This window comes from Hippoglossus stenolepis, chromosome 5 (assembly GCF_022539355.2).
Source record: "Hippoglossus stenolepis isolate QCI-W04-F060 chromosome 5, HSTE1.2, whole genome shotgun sequence".
Lineage (NCBI taxonomy): Eukaryota > Metazoa > Chordata > Actinopteri > Pleuronectiformes > Pleuronectidae > Hippoglossus > Hippoglossus stenolepis.
The window spans coordinates 18,580,583-18,599,586 of record NC_061487.1 but is presented as its reverse complement, the minus strand read 5'-3'; the positions used below and the strand labels follow the sequence as shown (position 1 = coordinate 18,599,586).

Genomic DNA, 19,004 nt, shown 5'->3' with positions numbered 1-19,004 from the left:
TCGGCAGGGGTCAGAGGTCAAAGGTTACGGGACTGAGGTACAATGACCTCAGCACAGCGGGACATTCTCTCTATTCAAATGTAATTCTTTCTGCAGTTTGGCCTCTGTGCTACTGACCCAACCCCCCCCACCCCCATGTGTTGTCAATGGGATGCACGGAGAGAGAAGTAAAAATCACCTCCTTTTCATCATCAAAACATGTGTGGGGATTGTGAGAGGAGGCTGAAATCAATCCATGAATTTAAGTCCAACACATATCTGAAGTTACAAAATCAACATATTTGACAAATTAGTAGGATGTGCTTTAAATAATTGTATTAGCCATCTTATATTAAACATAGAAAGCAAACAGATCAGTGGAATTCAAGACTTTGCTCCAGTGCTGAAACGGATTCGGATAATTATCAAGATACAATAACATGTTTTTGTGCATCATTTCTTGCATTTCTCCACAGACGGCATAAAGAAATAGAGAACAGAATAGACAGACTATATTAAGAGGACACTTTGACAAAGATGACTCACTGCTTTAGATTGTGAAATTATTTATGTGGCAACATCTTTCCCACATACACATCAGTTTCGACTGTGATAGTTTAACAGTCACCACAAATGGTTTCCAGTGCTTTTATTTACAGAAGAAAGTGACTAGAATTCATGTTACTGTACACTTTGATATTTTCCCTTTTTATAAATACCCATAGGGTAATAGGTCCTCAGTTGCTTTGAGTGCATTATAAAAACACACAACCCTAATTAATGGTTAATGCGTCCTCTACTAACCATACAAAACAGAGAACAAAGTACCAGTTGTAACATAGAAAATAAAGAATAAACCATGTTACAAAGTTACAGAAAATACATACTCAAATATATATATATATATATATACATATACATTTATATGTACATATATGTATATGTATATATATGTGGTCACAGGAAAACAGCAGAAAAGCTTGCGACAAAACAAACTCACACAGTTGTTTCTGAGTCACAGCATTCAATCATTAAAAACACTATCCAAGATGAAGACACCTTCACACGCTGATCAAGGTCTCTCATGAGTTTCTATCTGTCACTTGTTAAGTTCTAGCTTTGTGCCACTGTTTGATACCGGTGTCCCATGAGAACGTTAAGGCAGTGCAGTTCATCATTTATCTGCTGCAGTGAGTTCACGACACGACGCTACACAGGGCTGAGAAACAAGAGACAGGGGTGTCACTGAGATTGTACTGGTGTCAGTAACAGATTACAACACACTGGTCCATCAGTCAGAGAGGTAACTGACTGACGGCTGGTGGGAGGATGTGTTCGCGGTGACTTGTGAGACCGACGAGGGCAGAGGTGTACATTCCTAAAAACAAAGGCACAGCTTGGCAGCAGCATTGCACTGTCAAAATGATTTTGCTGCAAGTTTTGACAATCTGTATGATTTAATGGTTTTCATCCATCGCTGGCTGAAGAAAGTTTTGACAAACACCGAAATCATCAGCGTGATTGACGGAATGAGTCTTTTCAAATTGTCTGTACGTCCACACCATGATTCCTTTTTACCTTGCATTGGTACTCTCCACTCTCTGCTCCTCCTTCGTGTACTTGATTGGAAGTGTCCAGAGACTTTGCATCCACCTGTGTGGCAGGTCTGGAGCTTGTACATAGCAATTCAGTGTTTGAAGGCTATTTAGCCCAGCCTGTGGTGGCCTCTCCATTGATATAGGCGAAGCCGGGGAAATGCTGCGAGTGTTCGTACTCTGAGTTCCTGCGTGGGCCCAGGGGGGAGTACATGTCCCCAGAGGTGGCATAGCGGGATGAATGCATAGGTGGGCTGGTGTAACAGCTGTTGGTCGGTGACACATCCGGCCACCGAGAGGCCACAGGTGTGGGGTGCAACCGAGGAGTACTGCCCATCAAGCAAGGCTCCATCCGAGACATCTGACCGTTGAGTTGGTACTGTTGAGGTGAAGAAGAGGAGAGACATGAGTGGAATAAAAGTCATCACACTAAAACTTTTTAACTTATAAACTGAAACACAAATTTTCTCAGATCATTTAGAGAAGATATAAGTCCCATGTCCTCCAAGCTACACTCCTGTTCATATTATATTTGAAGCTGTGATAACCATGTAACATCGGGTGTGAACTGACCCTGCCACCAATCATTTCCTGTCAGGATAATTGCTTTACAAGTTTTAGCAGACTGGACAAAATAGAAAATTAGGCCACTTAAGAAAATTAGACATCAGCTGGAAAACTGGTCTTCCTGTGTTATTGTTGTTGCCCCTGGTGCCTGACCGCAAACACCAGCTGAGGAAATCTGCGTGTTGACTGAAATATTTCGGACAGATGTGGATCCGACAAAGTTTTCTATTCGTTTCAGCTCAATCTCCAACCTCTGGTACGTACAAAGCTCCGGCATTGTGCCCGATTTAAGCTCAGACGGTCTTAAAAAAAAAAAAAGGAAGTTAGACCCTTTTCCCTTTTCTCACTAAATATAAACACGACAGTCGAATCCATTATGGGCGACCACGGCATGGAAAAGACAGTCACTGCAGGTCAGAGAGCAGAACAGACGCCTCAGCTGCCTCTTGTTCACAGGCAGAAAAGAAACCATTGAATAACAATATTTTAATAAACGCCCCCTTGCCCTGCTCTTTGGCGACGGGCTCAAACAGATGAAGAGACTATTGAGAGCTGGAAAGAGGAGTAACAGAGCAGGGCCCCTCTCTGCCCCGGCCGGGCCACCTTTCACTTCTCTGCTTCCGCTGTGTGGAGAGGCTGATTCTGGGACTTTAAGAAACACGCTGGGCGCTGAGGCCCCTGTCTGATCTCCTCCCACTGTATGAGCAGTTGAGGCTGGAGGACCCTTAACAGGAAATTACCAGCAAAAGAGTAAACTCTCACCAGCCAGGACATTAGCTGTAACACCACCGACTCGTCAGAACAACACCTCACTCAAGTGTAGGTCTGCCTTCACAGGACAGTTCAGAGACAGTCTGATGATATTCTCATCCAAAAACCCACTGCACATGAGCTGCTAGTTGACAAAGGAGTACTTTATTATATATGAATTAAATAGACATTACTTTATAAATATTGTATCCTGACATGTATTACAGGGCATATACTCTCAGGCTTCTTCTTCATCTTCTTATCAACTAAATAACTAATTAAACCATCCCATAATTTTATATATATATAACATAATATTCTGAAAATATGCATAATTTTGCATAATGTGTACTTCAGTTTTTAATTTAGCTGATTTGTTAACTTAATATCTTCAGTTTAGGTATTTTCTTATCAATGATGAGTAACTTATAAAACTGGTCATTTATCTTAATACAGTGAATATATATTATATGTTATATAAACAGTTTAGTTGCCTGAATTGTTTCACCTATATTTGTGATTTACATTTTAAAAGCTCATGCCTACCTTAATGGATTAATTCAATTCAATTATTGATTATTCAATTCATTGACTGATTGTTATTGGATCGTCTTTGTGGTGACGGACACTGACCTGTGCAGATGAGCGGTGGTAGGCGGAGTAGTGGAGGGGGGCGGGGAGCGCCGGCTCATGGGCCAGACTCGGGTACTGGCTCTGGATAGAGTGAGGATGCTGGTTGGCGTAGCTGCCATAGTTGTAGCTGCCAGTATACCTAGAATGCAGTTAGCAATGCGTTAAAAAAAAAGTATTCAACAAAATGTACTAGTTTAGTTACTAGTTTACTAAGCATACTGAAACTTAACATAATCATGAAAATCATAATTACCCATGCTCCTCTCTGTGGGTGTACACTGGCAACCGGTGTGCGGAGGAGGGAGGAGGGACTGGAGCGCTGTTCCTCATACAGGACAGCTGCTGTCCGGCCTCTGGAGCGGAGCCGCCTGCTGTTGTCACTGTGTATGTAAGGGACCAGGTATATGACTGAACAGCGCCTGGTAGACATATATAGACACAGAGACAAATGTGTTGGCGCAGAGAACCTATGCTCAGTGAACCCTGTTACACCCTGCTTTTTTTATACGTGCGTGTGTGTGTGTGTGTGTGACTGATGCCTGCCTCACCTGTGGTGGTAGGGACTCCGGTGTACTCTGGAGACACGGCCGCTGTGGGGGAGCTGGTGGAGGAGACGCCCACAGAGTGGACGGAGCGAGCAGGAGAGAAGGATCCTGGGGATGGGGAGGTGGGAGTGGTTTCTGTCACCGGGAACTCCTCCTCTCTCTCTGCTGAAGGTGAGAAAAGACGACAGAACATTTGAACTTTTTAATACAAGAAGCTGTGTTTGGTGTTAAAGAGCCAAAATGTATCTACGGTTACTCTGAGAGGTTCAAACTCTTTGTGTTCATTAGTGAAACATGTTTGGATTGAAACTCAATGACATGAGAAAGAACGAATAATTCAAGTTTCCTATTTTTCTATTCATTGTTGAAGGTATATTACATTAAACTTATTAAACTGTTCTATATCTATTACAGTAAATAAACCCATAATTACAGAAATGGGCACATGTCACAGTTCCTCAGCATTTATGGATTAATGAGAAGATTAAAATGGGCACTAAACACAAAAGATTTTTTATGGGGGGGGGATTTTCTTTCTAATCTGCAATTAGGCCTCATAATTGTCCAGTAAAATAAATCCTTTGACATTTTAAGCTGTAAAGATTTTTAAAACTTATTTATTATATTGTTGATTACGTCAAATATAAACCAGTAAAAATTTTAATTAACAATTATTTCAGTGATTGGTTAATTTCTCAATTAATTGTTTACCATGTGGAACGTAAAATGTCCAAAAAAGTGAAAAATATACATCATAATTTCCTAAGCCCAAGGTGATGGCTTCACACTGAACAAACTTATATAATTCAAACCATATCAACCCAACAAACTAATACATAACATATTTTTGCAGACAACTTATTGTACGTGCAGCGGCCTCACCTGTGCTGCCCTCACTCTTCATGGCCCTCATGAGGTCGTTGGATCTCTCCTGGCAGTGCAGCGACTCCAGCAGGTAAAGAACATAATCATCAAACATGAGGTGGATCAGGTGGAAGGAGCCTGGACACAAACACACAGAAGAAGTGTTATTCATCAAAAACAGCTTTGACTTCATCAGGTTAAAGAAGTGACTTGGTGACAGTGAGTGAGGCTCAGTTGAAAAAGATGCCAGTGGAAGACATTAATGATGACGACCATAAAGATGTTTCTAAAAGCATCTGTTTGATGACTTCACATCCTGCACACTGACAGGACGGCCCCTGTTATTAGAAGGAAGCAAGTGCGCTGGTTTCCATGTACCGACCCAGTGCCAGAAATATGTCAGCTGACCCTGGGGTCGCGCGGAAGATGAGACCCTGGCATGTGAGGGAGTGTCACAATTGTGTCATTGTGCCGGTCGCCGCCGCCACCGTGCGCATAATAAACACTTGTGGCTATTTAGGGGGAGCAGGGTATAATACTGACCGGTCGTAAAATGGAAAAGACAGGCAAACACATCGGGTGCACGGTGGCGGGGGGTCGGCTTTTGTTAATTAGCTGTTTGTGCACGGAGACCTGCTCTATCAAAACACCGCAACCAGCTGTGTCTTTGATATTCACAGACACGGCCAAAGAGACAAGTACAGGAAAGAGAGGCCATTTGCTTTTCTTTCATTTTCACTGCTTTTCACTTGGTGCAAACCTCGGCCGCGCACAACAAGCACCGGCAATTTCCAGAGTGATTTACTAGTTCTTCCTGAGAATCTTCCTTTGAGAATCTTGAAATGTTTATATGATGATACTGAAAGTTTAAACCAGTTTCACTCATCAGTGGTGATATAGGACAAACTCCAGACATCGTTGGAAAACACTTTGTGCTTGGGCTTGAAAAGTGCTATATAAATAAAATGTATTATCATTATATTATAAATATGAGAAGACTCGACTCGCTCTTTTTATATGGACATCCCTGGTTAAGGGTTATTAAATCTAGGTTCAATTTATATATAATATAATAATTTTGCTCAATTGATTAAAGTGTAAAATGCTCAGTGCAAATTCTTCCAAGTGTTCATTGATCCTTATGTGGAGCAGAATTAACTAAAAATCAAAGATCTGTGTATAAACAGCTACATTCAGGCACAGACTTTGTTTAATATGTGATTCAGATGGGATTGAAATCCATTTCAGGTTTTGATGCTCATCTTACAACGTGCAGTAACTATTCCCTGTACACTCTGTCAAACCCGCGTATTTCCCGCCTGTTGCAGGGATGATGACAAAGCATTAGCCGCTCACCGAAGCTTGGCGCGCTGTGGAGGGTCATATCCCGGATCACTCTGGTACCGAAACACGACCACATCAGCAGGAACTGCTGGGCCACCTTCTTCAGGCAGCCGGGCCTCTTCCCTGCCACCTAGAGAGAACATTTCCATGAGAAAAGAGGGGGAAGGGTCGGGACGCCGGGGTAGAATTAACCCCCGGGTCCGTATTGGGGCTTAACCCTTAGGAACGAAAAACATGTCAACAAGTCAACTATTTAATTTGCCCCCGGGGACACGCCTTCCCATTGAACTATTGTCTGGGCAGTCCAAGACGTTGCCAGGGCGACCACATTTTACAAGCCCATATCTGGCCATAATGGACGCAAATGGGAAGCTTGAAGACATCATTAACTGGGAGGATTGCAGGCTAAGTGCCTGTGTGTAAAAAGACACGCAGAATCGAGTGGCTTTGAGCCGCAGGTGTCTTTTTAAGGGCAAAGTGATCTGCTGTGCAAATACTTTAAACATTTAGTTGAAGTCACTTCTCAGAATCTGTTTAAATCTGTGGGACTTGACCATTTACTTTTTACAAAAAGGTGCCTAGTCAGTGCACGTTTAAAGAGCAGTTTTTCTGGATAGCAGTATTTTCTGTCTGACCTTGACGACACAGCGGTCCACCATGGTGTCCAGCCACTCGATGTACGCCTCGATCGGAGACTGCTCCTCCAGCAGGCGGTCGAACTCCTGATACACTGTGACAGGAGGCAGAACGTCAGGTTACGTAGAATTCAACATCACCCGAGACTAAAACAAACATCTCCCTGCGACGGCTTCTGCGTATCTGTGACCCCTGATCCCATCAGGACTGATGACTGGAGATGCTCCGCAGGGTGTTTCAGAGCAGAGTGAACCTTTTTAACCTTTTGCTCTCCATCATTACTGCTTTGACTCTGCCGGTCGTGGGAATGATTGTCGCTCGGTGTGTTGTTTGCGTGAAGGTAGAGTGTAATTCTGTGTGCGGCTGGACGTGTTAGAGTGGAGTCAGTTTAACTGCATAGACTTACAATGGATAATGAGCTGCCTGTGCTCCTCTTGTGAGTCCTCCATGGTGTAAAGTGTCTGCTTGGTGATGCTGTTCAAGTCCACATTCCTCCAGTCCTCCAGCATTTGAAAGGTGATGTCGGCGCTGTTTATCACAGTCCGCGACGCCTTGGGGACAGATGCATCAACAATATTACTCACACGAGCAAATACCCGTATCGCTTATCAGGCGCGATCAGCCCTTCATATGGATTTTATTAAAAGAAAAAAACATTCAGAGCCCGACACGTACCTGACAGAGATGGTTTAACGATGTTTGTCGCTTTAGAATCTGAGAAAATCTCCTCGATACTGGCAACAAAAAAATAAGAGTGTGGTTACTCCTGTGAATCATCATTTATTTCATCATGCTTTCTTTTTTTTTTTCAAATACAATTTTTAGAATGCCTGTTTTTAAGATGTTAACAGCGGATTTGATACTTACATTCAAATTTGATGCTTCTCAGGTTTTCAGGAAGGTCATGAAGTGCTATTTTAAGCCACTCATCGAGCTGTTTGGCAAATTTTCGAATAACCTGAGTCAAACTGTAAATGAGAGAAAACAGAAACATGGAAATCTATTAGGTAAACAGCTACAGGAAAAGAAAAATCCAGTAAGTGGAAAAAGAAAAAGGACAAATCCTCACGTTTGGGAGGCTGGAAACATGGCGGAATATTATTTATGTCTAACAATGGTGTTTTTGAAAAATCATTTGAACAATTGAGTTTTTCAATTGATTTATTGACTCCTCATTTCAACCTCAAATTTAATAAGCGTGCTTAAAAATCCAGAAAATAATTTAAAGCTGACACATTGTTAAAGGTTTTGCTTTCTCCAAACTTTCCAAAGTTGATTCAAAATGTTTCTGTAATTCTTAAATATTATTTCTGGAAAAGAGGAACTCTCCTGTGAAATGACGAGACAGACGATCATTAAATACAATTTTAAAATGTATGAAGATCATTTGATAGACAAACTGTAAGAACAATTTTATTTTAGACATGAATACACAAAAGACATGCGTGAGCCTTTAATCCAAACTGCAGGTTTGCAAAAATAAAAGTCTGTAGTCAAGTGGAGGCTCCAGCACGACTCACCTATCAGGCAGTGCTTGCAGGACGGTGGGCATCAGCACCCCAGAGATGGCCTTATAGAGGATGGAGTCACAAACACCGACTATGTTCACCACCGTGGCGGAGCCGAGAACAGGGAGCATGTGGGGGGGCATGCCCTGCCAGAAGTGCAGCAGGAAGCTTTGGACCTGCACACAACAAACACACACACCATGACGTTACATACAAACAGTTACACACAATCAAACTTTCTGCAAAACAGAATTTGATTTAAAAAAAACAAGGGTTAAAAGAGACGCCTTGCCTCGTCGAAGTTGGCTCGAATCACAGTGTCCAGTATCCTCTGACAGTGCGTTCTGTACATCATGATGAAGGTTGACACCTGTGGGCAACAACACAACATTCATCTAATTGCATCACACACTTAATAGCTTTTTTCTCTCTCTTTTGGTGGAAAACCGTGGTACAAAAACAAGAGAATAAATCTTAAACAAAGCATGTGAACCAATAAATACACGTAACAGGTCTAGGCTGGAGCGGAGTAATATAAAACGAGCTTTAGAGATCAGAAAAACACAAACCATTTAAAATCATGGCCCCTCTTTAAAAGCTGGACAGCTAGTGCCTGTCCTTTGTCATTGCTAGATCTTATTATCTCCCCCAAAAGATTAAGAGTTAGTGAGGAGCCAGCATATAAATCCTCGGGGTCCTTCTCTAAACGCAGACCAAGTGGAAATCCAGATAAAAGAGCCAGAGGGGGCGCAGAGATGGCAGGGAGAGGTGGGATGAGAGGGGCGATTGGGTGGGGGGGCTGTAAGGATGGACTTTTAAAACTCCTGTTTACCCTCTCTTCTGGCAGGCTGGCAGGCAAATTTAGGTCTTTGACATTTGGAAACTCTGGCAGGAGCGTCCCGAGTTTGGAGCGCGGTGAATACGCCACTGTCTGCTTGGTGACCTCTTTCTTCCCCGTCTCGTTCACCCACGCCGCTCCCTTCTTGGAGTACATCACGTCATAGTACTGAGAGGACTCCTTCACCGCGATGCCGTAGTAGTGGTACCTGCGGAGAGGAGGAGACGTGGGTTATTCTCCCCTCGTCGAGTACAAGTAATACTACTATCGACAACGGTGAAAGAAAAAAATTAGCTTTTTATATAAATGTACAAGTGTTTCATCAAATGTCTTCAATCAGATCATTCTCATGAATCTATTCTCACCTATGCTACAATTTTAAATCTGCTTTGTATCAGATAGATTTGTATAAATTTGCAGTAAGTTTGAAGAAGAAATGTCCCTTTATGTTCAGAGATTTTTCATGTTTTTCTCTTCATGAATATGTGTATTTTTGTGTTTAGATCTTTTAAGACAAAAGCCAAACTAAACCAACTTACTTGGACTGCCCTCTCGTCCCCAGTCTTCTGGTAGTTAACGCTGGAAACTGTTGCCTTATGATCTGTGGATTGTGGGAGAGAGAAAGTTAATTTATATCAGATTAATCTGAGCCTTTTACAGTAGTTTATAAAAATGAAGTGAAAAAGAAAAGGAGTCAAATGAAGTCAAATAAAATCTTTATAAAATATTGACTTCTGCATTTTTTTACTCGGTGGATAGTATAAATCTATGTGTTAGTGACAGTATGTATTAATGAACGGAAAAATATGTAAATATAAAGTATATTCTGTAATACTCTGTTCATTCAGTTCCTTATGATAAAGTGTTTAATAAAGTTTGTCAGCAGAACAACATGAACGTCTCATCGCTGTGTCCACTGGGAGGTCTGGGAGGAAAATAAAAGCTTTGAGAACCATCCATTTATGACATCCAGGGGTATTACTATTTTTTTTTTTTTCTATATCAACAGTCTCCCCTCATCCATCCCCTCTCCCTCCCTCTCTCTTTCTCTCCCCCACTCCCTCCTTCTTCCTCTCCTCTCTTTTTGTCCAAAGAGATTGGATCCTTGGTCCAGCTCCTGGTGCAGAAACTTTAGCAAACAGTGTAGCTCTCCATTGTGTGGGATGAAAAAAGAGGCCAAGCTGTGAAGTTTCTGTCAGGCCCCGCTTGATAAATGAGCAGACAGGGAGGCAGTCCGGGCCCTCTCTCGTTTTTTTGTCCTGAATCAATGAAGCCTTCCTAAAGGACACCCCACACTGCTCCAGCCACTGATCTAACATTCCGCAACATCTCACCCTTCCAAATTTCCTTTAATTACACATTAATCCAGGCCCCTTCTCTTTTTCAATATCTTCCGACAGGAGCTGCAAAGGGGCGGGGGTGGGCCTGGGGTTGGGGGTTGGGGCCGGAGTCCAGGGTACAGGGGATGGCTGGGGGTAGGCAGGCTGAGGAACTTGTTGGGGTTGTGGGAACAGACGAAAGCACATCTCCTTTGGCTCTAGATTATGTGTTCAGTGAGCGGCCACAGAGCTTTGCTTCACACTGAGCTGCAGACGATATTACTCCAACACAGCAGCCAGAGCCCGAGCAAAACCAAGCCAGGCATGAAATGGTCAGAGACTGAGGCTCACGGCTGATTGACTGGATGTGATTATTGCTTTTCACAGAGGCTCTAACATCTGACTGCCGCCTCGTCTCTTCTTCTGTTTGAGTCCTTTGGCGTTAATGACTTTCAATGACTTTTAATACATTTCAGGATGGGTTTGAGTTAAACTGGATGAAGGTGTGAATGAGGACGTGTCCAGACTGTTTGACTTTCATCTGCACAGAAGAATGTAGTCTTACCTTTCCAAAACTGGCTGCGTTCACAGGCTGTGTGTCCTGCTTCTCACTGAAGTCTAAGTAGTGCATGTACAGGGCACTTCGGGGGATACACACACCTTCGGCTATCTCATAGTTCTCCTCTAGCCTGTGAATAGTGAGATTCATCAGAATCAAAACAACTTTGGTACTTGTTAATACAACATTTCAACATAAATTAGATGAACTGAGAAAACAATGACATTTCTGGTAAATATGGTGGAAAATGTGTATGGATTTTACAGCAGAGCAATAAAAGCATTTTATGAGGTGAAAACAATGTTAATGTTTTTATTTATTTATGTAAGAGGGTGATTTTGTAGAAAAATCCACGACATATCTGCATTTTGGTAAAATTCTCCAACATTGGCAGTAATATTGTATCATACTTTCTATCGTACTGTTTGGATACTTCTCTGGTTGCTGTTCCTGCTTATAAACCGCTGTGTCGGTTCAAGAGTCGTCCTGAATGTCAGGGTCTAGACAGTTAGAGTAAATTATGTGTAAATAAATCCTCTCTACATGATGCACATCATAGTCGCCGTGTTACTGTAAAATGTATGTGCATTGACACACTTGCTTATAATGTGAAAGAATGTCCAGTATTGCAGATCCCAAAGAAAAGGGGAAACATAGCTCTTGCTTCTTGTGTCATTAAATTGCTTTTTGTTGGGTCTGTTAAAACTGAAGAACTTTGTTGCCGTCACTGATGTGGCTCTGATTTGGTTCATTTCTTATCGGCCTGTTTGTTCTTTGTTATTCTTCTGGGTTCCTTTTATTCACCATCTACATTCTGCCGCTGAAGCAAATCTTGCCGAGACGTAATATTGACTTTCATCGTGGATGATGCGCTACTGGATGTACCGCCCCCTAATGGTCCCGAAAAGAAACCACTCACTGCAGCTTTAAAGCGTTGGCTTGAGAATAGAAAAAACATCATCCACAATTTACAAGAAACAAGAAAATGTCAAATTACCAAATTAGCAAAGGCCCATATTGAGCCTTGAGGGACACATCATCACCAGTAACTGCTGACGTGGCATTGAACCGCACACATTTGTGGAACGTTGATATTAAGTTGATTTATTTTATATGATTTATCATATTCAAAAGGTACCGAAAGAGAAGGTATCTGTCTCACTGTGCTGTAGTTAGTGATGATGATAATGTGGCCACCAGATTTGGAAATGATTCTGTTTTGTGCAGTTTTCAATGTTTGGAACAACAACCTCTTCTTTAATGACTCAAATTTATAATGTATAATATCATTAATAAATGTAATGTCCATCTTTACATTTGTGGCCCCTGATCATTCAACAATAGAAACTATCATGTGGTCACTTATCTGAAGGACAGAATGGGAGAATGGAGTCTGGACTTTCATGACGGGAACGAACTGCACTTTCACTTCTAACAATATTTTGCATTTCTTACCTTATTTCTACGTCTTAAATAAATTCCTCTATACTGCACTTGTTTTCTAATGGAATATCCTGACGTAAGAGCCTCATGCTGCCGTTTTATGAGACATTACTTTATGTTTTGTGAGTTATTGAAGATAAAGTCTTTGACCTGACTTTTTATGCCCCTTAAAAAGCTGTGAACTCTTCTGAACAAAAATAAAAAAGGCAATTTTCTTTTAAAGTTTTCACATTTTCAAAACTAATTAAATCAGTAATGTGTTTATCATTTTGTCCTGGTGTAAACAAAGACCTAGTTTTTCTGAGTTTTCCAAATATTTGATGTAAATTAGGGTCCAACAGTCCTGTGACCACATGTTTTGTTTCTGGATTATTTCTCAATCAAAAATTCATGAATACATTTGTAAAATAAAAATAATACATTGTTTACTTTTAATCCTGCTATAAAAACATTATAAATATATTAAAGGGGGCAGTTAAAATATAATTTGAGTCGATACTGCCTCTCTTTAAGAATAAAATAACTGGTAAGTGACTCCACTCATCCTCCTCACCCTGGGTTTAAGCCCCCCCACAGTGCAGCTTAAATCAGTATTAATATTCATTTAAGCCCATGTGTGTTTTAATGCTGTTAAGTAACAGGTGTCATTGGTCATGGGGCTCGGCAACAGGCCACAACTATGAGCTTTGTATTTTGTACATGTGGAGGATGTGAAGTCAAATATACAATCTCATTAGATTATTAAGATCAATGTTACTACGTTAAATACAAACCTCACACTTGTGGCCTGTTGCACAGCCCCATGACCAATAAAACACACATGGGCTTAAATTAATATTAATACTGATTTAAGAGTGTGTTTTAATGCTGTTAAGAAACAGGGGTCATTGGTCATACACAAGTATGAGGTTTGTATTTTACGTATAAACATTGATCTTAATAATCTGATGAGGTTGTAAAATACAAACTATTATAAATGTTCTATCACAAAAGGAATTTTAGTGGCACATAATGTAAATTGTACTTTTATCGCCATGATGAGGTCAGAAATAAATGAGTGTGTGAAGAATCTTGTGTTCATGTTTTCATCTGCATGTAAAACTATTGAAATAAATATAGTTATGATATTAACATGGCTGAAAATGATGAACCACACTGTAAAACATGTGTACTAACGTGTGTACTATTGAAGTCAGAATAAATTCAACTAATTGTCAACTTAATTTTTCGTATTTTCTCTATGTTCCACAAAATAAGGGACAGCTTGAGTAAAAATAATGATTAAACAAAAACCTCAGATTTTATTTAGAAGCCTATCTTAAATTTTTTATTTTTTATTTAATATATATTGTCTGCTGATGAACATAAAAGTATAATTTTTTTAATTAGCTTTAGTTTTACAGAGGAATAAAGAATAAAACATTCAGATGTTTTGTTAAACTCACCATTCCAGAGTAGCTGGTGTCGAATGTGGTTTAGAGGCTCTGTTATTTTCTTTTTCTTCATCTGTAACAAACAACACATGCAGAGTTTCACATATAACCGGACACAATGTGCCAAACATGACATGATATTAACCAACAGCAGTTTGTAAGAATCCTCAGTGAATTCAGTAGATTAGTTGTAACAGCGTTTGTCGTGCTTACGTTCATCGTTGGACATGTTCCCCAGAGACGTGTGACTCGAGTATCGCTTGCTCTCGCTCTCGTTGAGGCATCTTTCAATCCAACTCTCTAAGAAAAGACACCAAGGACCAAAGATCTCCTCTTATTACTCAGCAAAAACGTTGCATAATGTCATTTAGACAAGTGAATAAGAAATTGTGAATCTGTAAGAAGATTTTAAGAATTTAACACTGGACACTTTTTATTGTCCTTTGGGTAAAACATCACTTACAGCTGTTTTCTACTAGTTTTGAGCTTTTTACTTTAAACTGAAAACCTGTCAATTTCAAAACTGAATTGAACTCGCAGCCAAAGCCATATTTACACAAACAGTGAAAATCGCTGCGTGCACAGACACTATAAATGTCACTAATGTGACAGGGTGAGCTGACAACAGTGGATTGTATGGGCAGCGCAGCAGCCATGGCTCTATTTGAGATGTTTTCACCGAGACGGCAGGAATCCAGCATTGTTCCCAGGAGACTACGAGCGTACACACTTGCTTAAAAGAGCCTGTGCACATTACTGAGGCAGTCTGCTGGAATAGAGGCCATTGTCCCGTTTTAATTTCTACTTAGAAATAGCACGACTGGTGTGCTTTCTGTGACCGAGCTGCAGCAAAACACCAGAGCTTTCATGTGGAACCTGCCTGACCGAGTGGAAATCCATTTAAAATTTCTTTGATTTCTTCAAAGAAAGGATTTAGTATTTGATAAATGTCATTAGGAAATAATTTTTTTGAAATTGTGTGTAGCTAATGCAAGAAATGTAAGAAAGCATTTTCTGAATTTAATTTTTCTATAACGCTAAGTCACAGCTTCTTCTTTATCAGCCAGTTGTATTAAACTTAACATTACGAAGGGAGAGCCAAACAAAAAGGAGAATATTCTTCATTGAACTGGAAAATAAAAAATACTATGGAACCTAAAATGGAAATGATCAGAACTTTACGCTCCACATGCCAAACTAAAGTAAAAACCAGTTACTAATCAAATCTAAAGCATAAACTGTTCACAAAGCATTTATTTAATTGAGTAAATCTCTTTTTTTCTGTTTGTGACCTGGCGACTGTCACCATTACATCTGTTGCTAGGACAGCCTGTTGGCAGAAGGACCTGTTGGTGCAGCCCATTCACAGAAGGTCAGGGACACTGAAAAGTTTGAGAAGTTTACACACGACGAGGTTCTGCATGTCGATGTTCGGCGTGAGCTGACAGAAAAAAAGATGCGGCTGCATATAGAGTCTCATCGTCACAGACCTCGAAGACGTGCATAGGTTTTAGATTTTTAAGTTATTACAATAATTAGAAGCTTATTTTTGACTCTATTACAGTGGCTTTGATCATCATCAGCTTTTATATTATTCTGATTATAAGTATTCTGTATAACATCCTAATTATAATGTCTCTTACACAATAAAAAAAACCAACAGCCTGAGAATTTGCATATAAACATTGAATAAAACACCACATGTTTGTCGCTGACATTTCTTAACATTTACTGACAGCGTTTGTTTCTGTTTGATGGGAAAAAAAACTAAAGAAAAACAAATGAAAACCAAATGAAAAAGTGAATCCAGTGAAGTGAAGCTAATTCTCCACAGAGGCTCAGATCTCAAGCTTCATTTGCCACAGGAGCAGATAAGTTGGGGATGGAAATAATTGGATTAAATTCGATCAACAAGTGAAACAGATGTTCACTCATTTATTAACACACATTCAAGACTTTACTGCTTTAAACTGCAGCAGCAAAATGTGCTTTTTCCATGACTGAGGCTTAATGAAAATTCATTAATCAAACATGTTTTAATTTTAAGAAATAACTCCACCTCTGCATCACTTGTTTTTCTTTCAATTTTTTTTTAAATTAAATTCTTCAGTTTGCAGCTGAATAAATTCTTTAGTTTTCCAGGTTTACACTAAAAGCAGAAAAAGAAACTAAAAACAGGTGCATGATGCTGCTCATTGATGTGCACTTGTTTTTATTTCCCCACAACTACTGATCAGTGCAATTTCCAAAACTACTTCTACTGAACAGACAAGAAACCACCTGTTGTAGGTTTTAAAGACTACTCCATGTTTTCTGTGACTTTTCTTCAATCCACAGAAGTCTGTGTGTGACATAACACACTGCTCGTTACTGCATGTGACCAAAAACAATGTCGAATAGATAATGAGTAATTAAAACCTTAAAAAAAGAGATGAGAAAAAGTTTTAAATCAACAGCCAGGCAGCCGAACACCCACACAGAGCGAGTTCGAGACGTCCAGAGGAGCAGCAGCAGAAACACTCAACGCACAACGTCTCTGAACAGAAGCAGATTTTCTTCACACATCCACACAAGCAGAGTTGAAGGGGACTGACCTGTGGAATCCATATCAGGCTCCTCCAGCAGCCCGCAATGCATCCTCTTCCCATCAACAACGCTCTGCTCCTCCAAGAAAATGGCTTAGTGCACGCTTCCCCCTCCTCGGCGGCTCTCCCCTGGTCTCGCTCAGTGTTTCCGTGACCACTGCCCGTCACAGGAGATGTTGAGGATCTGAGGTTCGCCCAGAGAGGGGTGGTGTTGGCGGAGGAGAGGGGGGAGGTGGGAATAAGGGAGGAAAGAGGGTGGTGGGGGGTAAGAGACTCCAGAAATCCAGCGGGGGGAAAGCCAGACCCGTCAAAATGTTTGCTGATGTTTCATGGGAAAGGGGCTGATTTTATAGGAGCCCTGATGGGGACATGTCATTGATAGGCTTGGAAGGCTGATGAATGGCCCCAAGTCAGATGGGGATGTGGCAAGGCTCACTGGAAGTCTTTTGTGGGGCTGTTTTGAATAAGAAAAGCTCCCTCCCAACGAAAAAAAAAGAGGCTTAGATCTACACAGTCCCAACACTGTGGCCTCCCCATCTTCCATTATGGCATTTAATTTAAGTTTTATACACCTCCCAGCTCCAGACAAACATACACAACCTCTGCTGCTGATTCTAACTGCGGCTTCACGTCCCTCAGAAACTTGTTGCCACATTCCCTCACCACCCCGTTCCACCATTACACCGTGTTCGTGACAACTCTGCCACACGGCCGACGCGTCATGTGCTCGAACATGTATCGAAACATGCTACAAACGGCACAAGTGTGGATTTATTAATGGGCGTTTTCACCTCTTTTCGCTCACTCTTTTGCTTAGTTTTGGTGTGCCTGGGAGAAGAGGGAACGGTCACAAAGGGGGGGAAGTAAAAGTGCAAAGCCCGAGGCTGGGAGGGCTCTGATGGAGTGCCTGAGAGCTGGAGAAGGGAAAGCTGTGATTAGAATATGAATGGAACCACAGGAGAGGGGGAGAGGAGAAGGGGAAAGAAGAGGGGAGAGGAGAAAGGCGGATTATGGCTGAATTACTCACCACACCATGGATAGCAAAGGGAGGACTCTCTCCGGCACTGCGCAGGCGCTGATGCCGCTGCTCGCCGACACACAACGTGCAGCCACCTGGGAGCACGGGTGGGACAGGGCGGCAGCGACATGCCACGAGACAACGTGCACAGTCACAGTTTGTTAAAACAGGGATGTGCATCTGCTCAGAGTCCTACAGGAAGGAGAAAGCTGCTGGAACGGGTGAAAGGACAAGACGACTAAAAAACAGAAATTCATTTTGACGTTAAACTGAATAAATCACAAGTAAAACACCATAACGACCCTTTAATAACTTAATATTCAAAAGGGGCCTAAATGGTCGTTAGTGCAAAACCGTGACCTCAACATAGGATCTAATTAATTTCTGTCAAATAAGGAGAAGGTGGAGTCGGTGGACGCTCTTTTTTTTTCCATCCCGTTATCTGCTTATTAGAGCCTCATAAAATAGGACAGGTGCAGCCTCCAGAGAGCCTCTTCCACTCGTCCTATTCTCACACACACAAACGGATGTGTGCTGCTTTTGTTCAGTGAAAAGGCCCCAGTCGAGTCATGTGTGTATGTGCGAGTGGGGGGTATGGTTACGCTACATACGACACGTTGCTGGTGTTAAGGCTTCGGTTTAAAAAGAGGAAACTGTACGACTCAAAGAAACTTTCTCTTCTTCCCGCTGACGTGAATGAGGCTGCTGCTCTGTTTGTTTCTGTACGTTGTCACTCAACATCGTTGTGTTTGTCCTCCAGCCGAGTCGTCGTCCACTTTCTACTGACAAACATAAAACATCTTTTAATAAAAAATAAACACTAATAAAACTAATTTTAACCTTTAGAAGCAGGTTGTTAGTTTCGGATGGATGTTTTTACATCAAGCAGAAAATATGTATCAACAATACATCAGTCCATCATGGACTTAGAGATAATTAAATGTTTTTGTTTAACAATTTTCATAAATTATTTATTTAATAAATTAATTAGCAACATAATGTCATTGTTTGAGTTGTTTTTGAGAAGAAATACAAAATGTGAACAGATATTTAAGGATCAGAAAATAATAAGACATTTGATCAAATTAAATTATAAAGGTCATTGTTTCACAAAGATTCTTTTGACATTTTTATGGACCAAATAAATTAATCAATTAATCAAGGCGATGATAAAAGACTAATTTATAGCAGGCTTAAAAAAGAAGAAAACATTTGCAACTTGAGTTTTTGTTCTGAACATGTGAATGATTTGGTTTAAACTTTCACCATCGTCGGGTTTGTAAATATTAAGTGAAGTTGATTTATTTATATGTGCTGTTAATAAAATAAAATTCACATTATTGTTTTCGCCAATGTTTGCTCCTTGTTTGTTTTCTGGGGTTGAAATT

The 19,004-nt window shown here is 40.8% G+C and overlaps 1 protein-coding gene across 2 annotated transcripts; it reads right to left on the bottom strand.

The window, feature by feature from the left end:
- Positions 1-528: 528 nt before the first annotated feature.
- Positions 529-18,517, bottom strand: rfx4 (regulatory factor X, 4). 2 transcript variants are annotated; one of them, XM_035157073.2, is made up of 19 exons: positions 17,626-18,517; positions 16,608-17,512; positions 14,227-14,313; positions 14,026-14,086; positions 11,144-11,267; positions 9,799-9,860; positions 9,254-9,467; positions 8,714-8,791; positions 8,434-8,597; positions 7,781-7,881; positions 7,589-7,647; positions 7,320-7,464; positions 6,913-7,007; positions 6,290-6,407; positions 4,952-5,071; positions 4,073-4,234; positions 3,778-3,943; positions 3,525-3,663; positions 529-1,953 (listed from the first exon to the last, which is right to left on the bottom strand). In XM_035157073.2, the coding sequence occupies exons 2-19, from the start codon at positions 16,648-16,650 to the stop codon at positions 1,681-1,683; spliced, it is 2,211 nt and encodes a 736-aa protein (XP_035012964.1). In that variant the 5' UTR covers positions 16,651-17,512; positions 17,626-18,517; the 3' UTR covers positions 529-1,680. The 2 variants fall into 2 exon arrangements, with proteins under 2 accessions (XP_035012964.1, XP_035012966.1); XM_035157075.2 differs by having other exon boundaries at positions 3,778-3,904; positions 17,626-18,516.
- Between the last annotated feature and the right edge of the window lie 487 nt (positions 18,518-19,004).

Coding starts and splice junctions, on each gene's coding strand:
- rfx4 (XM_035157073.2), bottom strand. CDS start 16,650: ATGCATTGCGGGCTGCTGGAGGAGCCTGATATGGATTCCACAG. Junction 7,008..7,319: donor CAGGCAGCTCATTATCCATT/GTAAGTCTATGC, acceptor CTCCTGTCACAG/TGTATCAGGAGTTCGACCGC. Junction 1,954..3,524: donor ACCACCGCTCATCTGCACAG/GTCAGTGTCCGT, acceptor TCACCTCAACAG/TACCAACTCAACGGTCAGAT.